The sequence below is a fragment of the Oculina patagonica genome, chromosome 10 (assembly GCF_052425735.1).
Source record: "Oculina patagonica isolate OP01 chromosome 10, crgOcupat, whole genome shotgun sequence".
Classification (NCBI taxonomy): domain Eukaryota; kingdom Metazoa; phylum Cnidaria; class Anthozoa; order Scleractinia; family Oculinidae; genus Oculina; species Oculina patagonica.
In genome coordinates, this window is record NC_135767.1 from 7,994,236 (window position 1) to 8,006,897 (window position 12,662).

The following is a 12,662-nucleotide window of genomic DNA, read 5'->3' on the forward strand; positions in this document are numbered from 1 at the left end:
TCGATTTGGTAATCGAACGAATTCGTCATTTTCGTTGTGCTACACTACAGATATCCTCTAAATTGCGATCTTTGATTTATGATCGGTAAATTGCGATCTATGAGGGAAACAAAAGATTCAATTTTTTTTCACTCGTCACAAACATGATAAAAGCGCGCTCTTTCCGACACCTGTTGCACGGGGCGTATTGTTCAAACTTTTCAATCCTAATGTCCATTAGGGTCTCGTTTTTCAGCAACTATAGAGTACAATATCGTTCTTTTGGAAGCAGCATAATTCTAACAAAGTGACTATATTTCATCTCGAGTCGTTGAAATAAAGAATAAAATTAATTAAGTTGATTATTACAGTCGGCAGGTTCTTTTACAAACACCACCAGCTATAAACCAAATCTATAATAACCGAGACTGCCCCCACAGCATGAAAACATAACTTTACTATGGTGTAAAGCCTAAGTTAAGCTGGAGTAAATTTGGAATTTAATCAGCTTTACGCTAACGTTAAATTTGTAAAGCTAAACTTTATGCCAGCTTTACACTCAAAGTGTAAAGGCAGATAAAGAGACTCCTTTACACCAACTTTCAGTCACATTTACACACGGTAGACCGTGTAAAGATCGGTTTAACCACTTTTAACACCAGCGTCCTTCTACCTTTTGATGGTATGAAGTTGGATAACCAACTTTACACCAGATTTAACTACCTTTAATTTCACGTAAATCCCAATTTTCATGCTGTGCCCTTCTCCTTCCGAAAAACCGGAACGAACTCGATAAGAAAAAAAAAGTTCTTGGAATGCGCTTGACGTTGTCGATGTCGCGTTGGTTGGATATGAACAAAATATTTTAAGTGATTTACAGCTCCGCCAACATATGTGTAGTCACTAAATGGAGACGACTATCAACCCTTTAGTATTTCTTCGACTTCGACAAACGATAACGTTGAAAATCATTAAACTGAAACAACGCAACATTTCTTTGCCCTTTGTGTGGTCTACTGGTTTAATTTCAGCAAATAGTACAAGTTGCTCTTACAAAGAAATGACAGGTGTGACTCAAAAGCAGCGTCGAGTCCTCCGCAGTGTCGTGACTGAACGGTCACAGTTGCGTGATGATTTAAATAACATTAAAAAGTGGTATTCAGTTAACTCTCTGCAAGGTGTACACCAGTACCCACGAGACAAACTCAAGCTGTCCGCCTTAATAGCAAGGTGTCCGCGCCTTTAAAAGAGTTTATTTACAGACAAACAAGTAAAATTATGTCAGAACCTGAGACAGCTAGACAGCTAACGACGTCCGACTTAAAAGGAGCTGTCAGCCTTACAGTGGCGTCCGTTTTAACTTTAAAACAGATTTCTCGTTGAGAGAAATCCCTTCACCAGTACTAGAGATTTCTAGGGGGTCAGATTTTTGCCTTTAAAACCCTTAATCGCGTAGCAATAGGGATAGATACTAACTTAAAGTACGAGTAAGCGCTGAGAGCGAGGGTGGAACTCAACCAGGTGCCAATGCCGGGAGTAAAGAGAAACATAATAAGTGAAGTGGTCGACATTAAAAGAGCACTCGAGGTTGGGGAAGGTACACAAGGTCGCTAATATGATGAATCTCATAGAGCTTCCACTGCTCTGGAAACAACATAGAGAAATTTCACAACTATTGTTTTTTTTATAGAGTCGGGCCATACAAGCAAGACACCATGTAGATTACCATCTTTACTGACATAGGGTAGTTTAAGTCCGCCCCTGATAGTCTTTTCTTGGCTCCCCACTATCATTAGTTGACCGTTTATTATTTTGACTTATTTTCTCCCGCGCCGGGCGACTGAGGGACAAACTTCGCCGGTCGGAGTCTTTCATTCCATTCAGACTTATAATTAAAAAAGCTCTGATTTTATACTAAAACATATTTCGTGCGCGATGCAAGAACAACCGGGAGCGGCGAACGAAGCTAACGCGCGCTTCGCTAGCCCGGAGGCGCAACTAAACATAGCAATGTGTGCGAGATCCTTCAGTACCAGAGAAAAAGAAGAAATAAATGGTATGCACAGTTAAGCGTTGCCCAGCTATCAGATTCATTATTATGAAATCGTCTTTTCATGTTGTTTTCATGAGGTTATATCAGGAACCAATGGCATGCAGCATTCGTGACAAAACTAATTTTAAGATTAAATCGGCGCAAAAGCAGCGCGTACGAGATCCTTCGATTTAATTCAGTACCAGAAAGAAAGAAAAAATGCTATGCACAGTAAAGCTTTGCCCAGTTCCCAGATTCACTATTATGAAATCGTCTTTTCATGTTGTTTTCATAAGGCTATATCAGGAGCCAATGGCATGCACCATTCGTGACATAACTATTTTTAAGATTAAATCAGGGAATCCCCTAAAACATCTAAAATGTGGCATACCGTATTTACTCGAATAAGCGCCGCCCCCGAATAACCGCCGCCCTCGAATAAGCGCCGCATTTGGGACAAAAAAGTTAATAAGCGCCGCCCCCGAATAAGCGCCGCAGTCCCGATGCGGCACTTATTTGAAGAATTTCGTTTAACTTAAAACGGCACTACAAAGCAACTCTACAACAAGCTTGAACATTTCTTTGCATAAAAAGCGATGTTTTGCAGTTATGAGTGATTGTTTTATCGCTCTCCCATTAGTTTTTCTATTCAACACTCTTACAATACGTAGTTCTGTAGATGTTGTGAAGACCGCAAACTTTGCCACGACAGCTAGCGCCACTTCTGTCTCAGCAAGAGACAAATACTGACGATCAAGAGACGCTCTTCTCAATAACTGTAAAAGATAAGATTCTTTGTAGCGTCCAAATTTTAAATAAGCGCCGCCCTCAAATAAGCGCCGCCCTCGAATAAGCGCCGCACTTGTGGCGCGAAAAATTTAATAACCGCCGCGGCGCTTATTCGAGTAAATACGGTATGCAAATTTCTTCTTGGAAATGGATGTCACGTGCAGTCATTGATTTCTCGAAAAGATTGACATATTTTCTAAAGTCCTCTGCAAGAAATTTTTCAAATATTTTAAAGAACGTTAAGTAAAATTGCAGAAATAGTTAGTTTTGAATCGTATCGTGGCCTTAGATACAAAGAACTGTTGAACTGCGATTTGCCGCATCGATCTTGTTAAATATGTATGCCGGATGTTTCTAACAAAACCAGCTGCCATTAGCAAACTGTTTGTGTATGTTGCCTTCTCAAATTTTAGGGTAAGTCACCTTTTTGGACTATTTTTATTTCCATTACCAAAAAGACACCAAACAGATTTCTAAGAAAGGTAAACGTTTAATAAGCCATTTGTTATTTGTTATTCAAATCACCTTTTCTCGGAAGCGAGTATCTTTTGTTGTGCGTTTTCTTGGAAAGACCATGTTTCAGCTTGGCATGTATTCTATAGAGGATGCAATTATTTTACTAAACTGTTGTGTCCAGCAGAACACGTACTTGCATGGGAATGCAATGCGAAATGACTTTTTGGCAACTATACAATCTTGAAGCAAAGATCGTTTAACTGTTGTCCTGAGCTGTGTACAGCAGGATATAAACCAACACAAAAGATAGCTCTCTCAGATATATATATAAATTTCTTTTATTTAAGATAAAATAACACAATCTACCCTGCACCTTGTTTATTAATACATTTCTCTTAACCCTATTCAAGCTGGGTTTTGGGGGGTTGCATTGAAAGGAGGGGACGTCCTCTTGCCCTTGTTATCTCCAGAACTTTCTTAGCTGTGGTAATGAAGCTTCTGTGATGGTTACATGGATGCTATGACGCTAAGAATCAAAAGAAACTAACACAAATCCAAATTTTGGGGTACTGAGTAGCCTGTCAATATACAACTGCCATGAAATCATTAAGCCGCATGAGTCAACACTTAATGCAGCACAATTCTGGGAAAAGTCACAATTCCAGGAAAATCACAATTCTAGGAAAAGTCACATTTCTAGGAAAATCACAATTCTAGGAAATGTTACATACATTTATGTTTAAATTTCTTGAGTCCCCGTTCCAAACAGTAAACTACGAACAGCAGCACCTCCTTTGTAGCTAATAACACAGAATTGGACATTGCCAGTTTGCCTCATCCCACAGATAGCGAATCTCCAACGTGGAGAGAATTATTGCAATGCCATTCTTGGCGATGAAGATAGACTCATCTTTGCCATATTTAAAGTAAACAAACACACGAACGATCAGGAATACCAAGTTGACGCAAACCATCTCCACTGCACTGCGTATTAATGATGTTTTCTTGCGAACCGTCGGTTTTCCGCCGTTAAATTTGTTCTCTGCCATTTGCCAAATCGACAACAACAGACTGAAACATGCCACTACCACCATAGCTATTCCGACGCTTTTCGATATTCCTACGGCATGTTCCTTTTCCTCCAATATAATGTCTAACATTTCCACAACATCTAGGAGATCAATGGCCATCTGGACTGATGATTTGGACACTAGCTCTCTGTGTTTGTCAGATTCTTGCGAATCGTCTGCAGTGTTCAGCAACAGTATCAGAAGAACTGGCGTAATGCAAAGAACCATCTTCAAAGTATTTGGACCAAGGAAATTTTCTTTGTCGATGCCGTCTACGACGAATCCAAATATCAGGATAATGTTAGCTAATAAACCAATGATATACAAGCCCCAGACATAAACCCATCGCCGAAGATCCGCTTCACGTAGAACCATCAAACAGATCCAGATAATTACTACTGGGACATACCAAGCAAACATAAAGAACCAGATGGTGTCTTTGTACTTGGCTGGGTAAGATGCTAGGAAACCGCACTGAGTTGCTAACAGAGCAAAAAATAGTAGACGTCCTCCCCATTTAACAAACGAAGCCATGAGTGGAGACTTAAGATTTTCTGCCGAGAACTTTACACCGAAGAAAGTGACTGTCTGAGAATGAAAACATAAAAAGCTGAGCAAGGCGCCTTTATAAACGAAGCTATAACCAATCAGAGGCTGCCATTTGTGAAAACGAGGCATTGTCTAAGAGGGACATTCCCGAATATATTTCGCAATGTAATCTTAAATATCAAGGTTAAATAAGTGAGATGGGAAGAACCCCCGTTTTATTTGTTCCCCTTCTTGAATATATACGTCAATCATTCCATTTAATAAAGGGGGAATTACCTAAAATACCTAAAATGTGGCATATGCAAATCTCTTCTCGGAAACGGACGCCACATGCCGTTTTCATAGATTTCTCGGAAAGATTAAAGTATTTTCCGAAGCCCTCTGCAAGATTTTTTTCCAATATTTTTAAGTACGTTACCTAAAACTGCAGAAATAGTTTATTTTGAATCTTATCGTGGCCTTAGATACAAGGAACTGTTGAACTGCGATTTGCTGCAGAATCGATTTCTTTTAATATTTTTTATGTGCTAACAAAACCAGCTGCCTTTTTGTAAACTGTTTGTATATGTTGCCTTCTCAAATTTAAGGGTAAGACCCTTTTGAAATATTTTCATTTTCACCACCTAAAAGTGATGTGTCGCTACCTCATTGGCTATCTGTGTTTACGTATCGTGGCATATATATAAAAAGTATCATCAAGCTTTTTTCCCATTAGTAAGCACATTTTGCTTGCGACGTTTCTCAATCCAAAGACATGGTTTCGTTTGCTAAGTGCTGTAAGTGGGTAGCGCGTGCAGCTTTTTTCGCCCTGATAATAATTCAGTGCTTCTTTCTTGCTGCATATCCGGCCGAATACAAAGATAATTCCAACTGGTATGTTTTGGCTACTTCGTTTGGCCCAGCAGTTATCGTATGGCTCTGCCTCATTACCAACCAAGCAAAACTTCGCCGGTTGTTCTATGTTTGGGATTTGTACATTATCTGTGCTTTGATACCCAACATTGCCATCATATTTATCGGTGTCGGAGACAGCATCGACAAGAACAGGTTTCTTGGCCCGAATACTCTGAAGGCGGTTCTGTGCATCACACCACTTCTCCTTCTACTGTTGCTCCACACTGCAGACGATTCGGATCAAAATGACGAATACAGAGAAGTAGTGTCCAAGTTGTCCTATCAGATAGCTATTGATCTCTTCGATGCTGTGGACATGATAGACATTGTCTTGGAAGAAATCGAACACGACTATGGAATTCCGAAGGGTTTCGGAGCATTGATGATCGTACTGGCATGCGTCACATTTCTGTTTTCTGCATGGCAACTGGCGGAAAACAAACTGGCCGGAGGAGAAGCGAAGATTCGTTTTCGAACAGCAATTTGGCGCAACATTGTGGAGATTGTTCTCGTCAATTTACCTTTCTTGATTATTCGCGCAGTGGTTTTCTTCAAATATGGCAAAGATGAGTCCATCTTCATTGCGAAAAATGGCATCGCGATAATACTGTCCTTGTTAGAGATTCGCCATATTTGTGCTTCACGTTAGCAACCAGCTAAGATTTGTCTGATCAATGTATTACTGATAAAAGTGAACATTGAACATTGAACTACCGAGGAACTCATGCCTGAGAAGTATACATGTGAACACGTAAACCTGCTTGGAAACAAATACTTTTAGAGCTAGGACGATAATTTTGTCATCAGTCAGCTACTAAAGACAACTTAAATAGCTTGCGTTTCCCTTAATCTTTTGAGGCGATCCGGCCACATCTGTTACTGTTAAATTGATCTGATAGTGCATAGCTTCACTGCTTAAATGTGGTCTCAACAAATTTTATTCAGTCGTTGAAGGAATAAACTTAATTTGCACCTTGTATTCATAAGTGTTGTTTTTGTGTCCTGCAAGAGCATCTTTAAAGTATTAAGTCCCTTAAAAAGCCCTTGCTCCAGGGCTTTGGGCAAAAATAGTGGGGCTTCAGACTGTGGCTTCGACCCCAGTTAGCTACTAATTACTTAAGGATCCAAAATATCAATCTGTTGTAAGGAAATTCCCTCAGTGTCACCAGAAAGCCAAGACGTTTTGAGAATGGTGAATTTAATTTATTGCTGTACATCTAAGTGTATTCATAACTAATTAGAATGAAGCAAATATACGAGTGCGATTATTTATGGTATCTGGGTATGAAACGATATTTTTCACTCTAATACTGCATTAGGTAATACACATAAAGTACGTAACACTCATTTATGGAAGATAAATAGATTAGTTTTTTAACGGTCCCATGCTATAATAAGCATGATCTAAAAGTGGCCATGATTTAAAGTTTTCTTTCGTAAAGATTTCTCGAAAGGGAAATTTTAAGTTACAAGGAAATTATTATTAACATTAAATTATCAACTCAATATACTGTTGTCTGTACCTAATGAAGTTAGGATGTGTTAATAATGTTATGGACACGCGTGACAACATAGGGCTGTATTCTGCGTGTAATAGTGGAAATAAAATGTGAAAAAAAGCTTCCTTTTGCCTAGTTCTGCTGGCGTTATTTTCACTGGGAAAAGCTATTTATTGTTGCAATTAAATAAAAATTCAAATTTGTGACAAAGCAAATCGTTTTAGTTATAAAGGTCACTGACACAAGACAAATTTCTCAGAAATATGAATGTTCCAGAAACAATGTATGACGTCATACTTTAAGAGTAAAGTCTTTTGTTATTTTCAAATTAGCTTTTCTCGGAAGACAACATTGTTTATTATTCGTTTTCTTGGAAACACCGTGCTTAGGCTTAGCATACAGGAATGGTATTACTTTAATCAAGGTATTATTAAACCTTGTGTATTATATTGCAGAACACGCATTGTATAAGGGTTAGCATTATGGCTTTATGGCTAGTTGGGATTGGACGACTCATTTTCTTCGGCTTGGTAATCATTCAAGCCGTTTCCCTGTCTTCATATCCTGCAGAGTATAAACACGATCGTGGCTTCTATGGACTACTTGTCCTTTATCTCCCTGCTCTCGCACTTTGGATTTATATCATTTGCAATGACAAACATTTGCAGTGGATATTTGCAGTTTGGACATGTTATATCGCTGGATTGGTCATCTTCATCGCGATCATCTTTGGTGGAAATGAACCAATCGAGGACAAACTCGACAAAGAAAAGTTTTTCGGTCCAAACATTTTAAAGATGACACTTTGTTTAGCCCCGCTAATTCTGTTGCTTCTGCTTAGCACGGGAACCGATTCGATGGTCTACAGGGAGTTGATCTGGAAGTTGTCTCTGCGAATGGCACTAGATCTTTTTGATGGAGTGGAAATGTTGGAAGTTATCATCGAAGAAAATGAAGTTAGCCATGAAGTTCCAAGGAGCTTTGAAAAAGCCATACTTGCCTTTGTTTGTATCAGCTTCTTGCTGTCGCCATTGCAGCTGATAGAGATCAAGCTGAGACGTTTCAGCGGCGATTGGAAAACTCGCACATGCCCAGCCGCATTGCGAACAACCATCCAAGTCATCTGCGTCAACTGTGTGTTTCTGGGGCTTCGCCTGGATCTTTTTCTGAAGTATGGGAAAGATGCATCCATTTTTCTCGCTAAAAATGGCATTATAATTTTTCTTGGCCTTTTCGAGATATGTTCGGTCTGTGAATGTTGTGGCTGTGATGAATATTAATGTAATGACTTTGCAGCCATGAGATGATAATTTTGTTTCGAGATCTGTAGGGAGCGTTTGTGTGTCAGAAAACGTATGTATAACCATAGCCATCTTTATGTGTTACACGTTATGAATTCTTTTAGGAGAAAAGTATTGAGCCGTCTATTGTAAAGACTAAATGTTCAGTCCACGGTTTCATGCAGTAGCCCTTTCTATGGCGAGGAAATGTTTTGAATGTAGATTTGTGTAACTGAGTCCCCTTATATTTTGTAACAACCATGTCCACGAGTAGAGAACTGTGCCAGAATCCACAACCAGAAATGTATGGCAGTTATGAAGGAAAGACTTGTGTCCAGAGGGACAAGAAATCAGAAGTACACAAATTAAGGCACCTGAACTGATTTCGTGCAAATGTTCTTCAGTGGTCTTGCCGGTTTGACCGGTTTATTTGTACTGTTAATTTTTGATAAAATAACCAAGTTCCCTGTTTCAGATTGTAGCCGTTCTTTCACTCTTTCAAAAACTTAATAAAAAATAAATGCTGTAACTAAAAGGCAGGGAGTGGCCACAGACAAAATGCATCAGAAATCTGGCAGGCAGACTCAGTGCTATTTTGATAGTGCAATTGCAATTCCTTAAACTTAGTTAACTGGCCTTCCTCCGTGATCGTTACCCTTTGTTTCATGGGAGAATTTCTTTATCTTAACGACAAAGGAGTTAAATGCAAATCAACTCAGTGCGTCAGAGGTGAGAAGCCGGGCGCATTTAAGCCTTCAGTACCAGACGGGAAAAAAAAGTACTGTGCACAGTGGAGCTTTGCCCAGCTATCAGATTTATTATTATGAAATAACCTTTTCATTTTGTTTTGATAAAGCTATAGCATGCACCATTCGTGGCGTAACTAATTTTAACCCCTTGCCTACCAGAGCCAAACACACTAAGCAACCGGCGGCCATATTGGACTCATATTGAATTATTAATAAGATTCAAAATTTGCTAAGCAATGGCATCTTTTCAAGTAAAGTACACCTAGATTAAGCATTTAAAATGTATTCCAATCTCTTTTCCGCATTCTCTTACTGTACAGTTGCCTCGTATAGCTCCCTAGCTAACACCTTGACCATGTGCATTTGGAGGTTTAATTTCTTCGATCGATCAAAACTTCTTCTTCATCGCCAGCTTCTTCTTCTTTTTGTTTAGACTATTGAGAATCTGAGTGACTTGGCACAAATTCGCTGTGACTTAAATCACTTACATCAAAGTCGCGTTCCCCCAATTTTTTATCTGTTTCCCTTCTGCCTTTACCCACACGAGCCGCCTAACTTGTCTGAACGAAAAGCAATTTTATTGGGTCAGCAGTCTTTTGAAAGTAGTGCCAGCCCTTTCTCAACAACCGGGGATGATTTATTCAAGGCAGGCTCTCAGTAATGCCGTTGCCGGTCGTTGCGTGATAACAGATTCAATCGGGGAATCCCCTAAATTACCTAAAATGTGGCATATGCAAATTTTTTTTCTCGGAAGCAGAGTCCACGTGCCGTTTTCACTAATTTCTCGGAAAGAAAAATTCAAAGCGCTTTACGTATTCAAATCGTATCGTGGTCTTTGATACAAAAACTGTTGAAATATGCCATCCGATTTGCCGCATTGATCACGTTTATACACATGATGTCATTCGTAAACTCTTACTATGTTGCATTCTTAATTTAAGGGTAAGTCCCTTTTGAAATATATTCATTTTCACTACCTAAAAGCGAGGTGTCGCTACCTCATTGGCTATCTGTTGGCTATCTGTGTTTACGTATCGTGGCATATAAAAAGTAGCATCAAGCTTTTTCCCCATAAGTAAGCACATTTTGCTTGCGACGTTTATCAATCCAAAGACATGGTTTCGTTTACTAAGTGCTGTAAGTGGGTAGCGCGTGCAGTTTTTTTCGCCCTGATTATAATTCAGTGCTTCTTCCTTGCTGCATATCCAGCCGAATACGAAGATAATTCCAACTGGTATGTTTTGGCTACTTCATTTGGCCCAGCAGTTGTCGTGTGGCTCTGCCTCATTGCCAACAAAGCAAAACTTCGCCGGTTGTTTTATGTCTGGGATTTGTACATTATCTGTGCCTTGATACCCAACATTGCCATCGTATTTATCGGTGTCGGAGACAGCATCGACAAGAACAAGTTCCTTGGCCCAAATACTCTGAAGGCAGTTCTGTGTATCACACCACTTCTCCTTCTACTGTTGCTGCACACTGCAGACGACTCGGATCAAAATGACGAATACAAAGAAGTAGTGTCCAAGTTGTCATATCAGATGGCTATTGATCTCTTCGATGCTGTGGACATGATAGACATTGTCTTGGAAGAAATCGAACACGACTATGGAATTCCGAAGGGATTCGGAGCATTGATGATCGTACTAGCATGCGTCACATTTCTGTTTTCTACATGGCAACTGGCAGAAAACAAACTGACCGGAGGAGAAGCGAAGATTCGTTTTCGAACAGCAATTTGGCGCAACATTTTGGAGATTGTTCTCGTCAATTTACCTTTCTTGATTATTCGCGCAGTAGTTTTGTTCAAATATGGCAAAGATGAGTCCATCTTCATTGCCAAGAATGGCATCGCGATAATACTCTCCATGTTAGAGATTCGCCATATTTGTGCTTCACGTTAGCAACCAGCTAAGATTAGTCTGATCGACGTACTACCGACAAAAATGAACATTGAACTACCGAGGAACTCATGCCTGAGAAATATACATGTGAAAATGCGAACCTGCTTGGAAACAAATCCTTTTGGGGGACAATAATTTCGTCATCAGTCAGCTACTATAGACACCATATAGCTTGCGTTTTCCTTAATCTTTTAAGGCGATCCGGCCACATTTATTACTGATGAAATGATCTGATAGTACATAGCTTCATATCTTGCATGTGGTCTGAATTGAAACAGAATTTCTTTAGTCGTTAAAGGAATAAACTTATTTGGTTTCAAAGTGCTGTTTGTGTGACCAGCAAGAACATCTTTGAATATAAAGTCTTAAAAGAAGCCCTTGCTCTAGGACTTTGAGCAAAAGAAGTGGGGCTTCAGACTCTACCATACTCAGCTACTATTAAAGGATCCAACATGTCAATCTGTTGTAACGAAATTGTCTCAGTGTCACTAAAAAGTAATAAGCATGATCTGATAGTGGTCATGATTTCAAGTTTTTTTCTCGTGAAGATTTCTCGAAAGGGAAATTTTAGGTTACAAGGAAATTATTATTAACATTAAGTAATCAACTAAATATACTGTTGTCTGTACCTAATAAAGTAAGGATGTGATAATAATGTTATGGACACGCGTGACAACACAGGGCTGTATTCTGTATGTAATAGTGGAAATAAAATGTGAAAGAAAGTTTCCTTCTGCCTAGTTCTGTTGGCGTTTATTTTACTGGGAAAAGCTATCTATTGTTGCAGTTAAATAAAAATTCAAATCTGTGACAAAGCAAATCGTTAATTAGTTATAAAGGTCACTGACAGTAGACAGATTTCTTAGAAAAATGAATGTTCAAACATCATTGTATGACGTCATACTTTAAGAGTAAAGTCTTTTGTTATATTCAAATCAGCTTTTCTCGGAAGACAACATTAATTATTATTCGTTTTCTTAGAAAGACCGTGCTTCAGCTTAGCATACAGTATTACTTTAATCAAGGAATTATCAACCCTTGTGTCCGGCAGAACACGCACCCGCAGTTTTGGTTGGTTTACTCTTTTTCTTCGGCTTGGTAATCATTCAAGCCTTAATACTTTTCCCTGTCTTCATATCCTGTAGAGTACGTATTAAATAGATTTAGCCAAGCCTAAAAGTGGAGCTCTTAAGTTTTTATTATTTTATGCGAAGTTTTTTTTATGTTAATGATGCAGAAACAACAGCAAATAATCAGTCAGGTAATCAATCAAAAAGAAAATAATTGGCTAACAGTACTATTAGTTAGCAATCTGTGCAAAAACATAAGCCATGTACAGTTGTGACTTTAAAAAGGGGGTAAACAGTATTTTTAGATCCAATTTTGCGGCAAAAGGGGCTATTATATAACTAAGACAGGGAAAATGAGTTAAAATGTGGTATGGTTAGGGCTACATACCAC

The 12,662-nt window shown here is 39.0% G+C and overlaps 4 protein-coding genes across 4 annotated transcripts; 3 read left to right on the top strand and 1 right to left on the bottom strand.

Annotated features, from left to right (window-relative positions):
- Window positions 1-3,737: 3,737 nt before the first annotated feature.
- On the bottom strand, window positions 3,738-5,122 carry LOC144628349 (uncharacterized). Its single transcript, XM_078486450.1, has 2 exons — window positions 3,988-5,122; window positions 3,738-3,952 (listed from the first exon to the last, which is right to left on the bottom strand). The coding sequence occupies exon 1, from the start codon at window positions 5,002-5,004 to the stop codon at window positions 4,057-4,059; it is 948 nt and encodes a 315-aa protein (XP_078342576.1). The 5' UTR covers window positions 5,005-5,122; the 3' UTR covers window positions 3,738-3,952; window positions 3,988-4,056.
- Window positions 5,123-5,523: 401 nt separating this feature from the next.
- LOC144628388 (uncharacterized) lies at window positions 5,524-6,524 on the top strand. The gene has a single exon (XM_078486483.1). The coding sequence runs from the start codon at window positions 5,630-5,632 to the stop codon at window positions 6,416-6,418; it is 789 nt and encodes a 262-aa protein (XP_078342609.1). The 5' UTR covers window positions 5,524-5,629; the 3' UTR covers window positions 6,419-6,524.
- Window positions 6,525-7,637: 1,113 nt separating this feature from the next.
- On the top strand, window positions 7,638-9,071 carry LOC144628383 (uncharacterized). The gene has a single exon (XM_078486478.1). The coding sequence runs from the start codon at window positions 7,751-7,753 to the stop codon at window positions 8,546-8,548; it is 798 nt and encodes a 265-aa protein (XP_078342604.1). The 5' UTR covers window positions 7,638-7,750; the 3' UTR covers window positions 8,549-9,071.
- Window positions 9,072-10,318: 1,247 nt separating this feature from the next.
- LOC144628387 (uncharacterized) lies at window positions 10,319-11,511 on the top strand. The gene has a single exon (XM_078486482.1). The coding sequence runs from the start codon at window positions 10,413-10,415 to the stop codon at window positions 11,199-11,201; it is 789 nt and encodes a 262-aa protein (XP_078342608.1). The 5' UTR covers window positions 10,319-10,412; the 3' UTR covers window positions 11,202-11,511.
- The last annotated feature ends 1,151 nt before the right edge of the window (window positions 11,512-12,662 follow it).

What these genes read in the sequence shown, in the direction of transcription:
- LOC144628349 (XM_078486450.1), bottom strand. Translation starts at nt 5,004, where the DNA reads ATGCCTCGTTTTCACAAATGGCAGCCTCTGATTGGTTATAGCTTCGTT.
- LOC144628388 (XM_078486483.1), top strand. Translation starts at nt 5,630, where the DNA reads ATGGTTTCGTTTGCTAAGTGCTGTAAGTGGGTAGCGCGTGCAGCTTTT.
- LOC144628383 (XM_078486478.1), top strand. Translation starts at nt 7,751, where the DNA reads ATGGCTTTATGGCTAGTTGGGATTGGACGACTCATTTTCTTCGGCTTG.
- LOC144628387 (XM_078486482.1), top strand. Translation starts at nt 10,413, where the DNA reads ATGGTTTCGTTTACTAAGTGCTGTAAGTGGGTAGCGCGTGCAGTTTTT.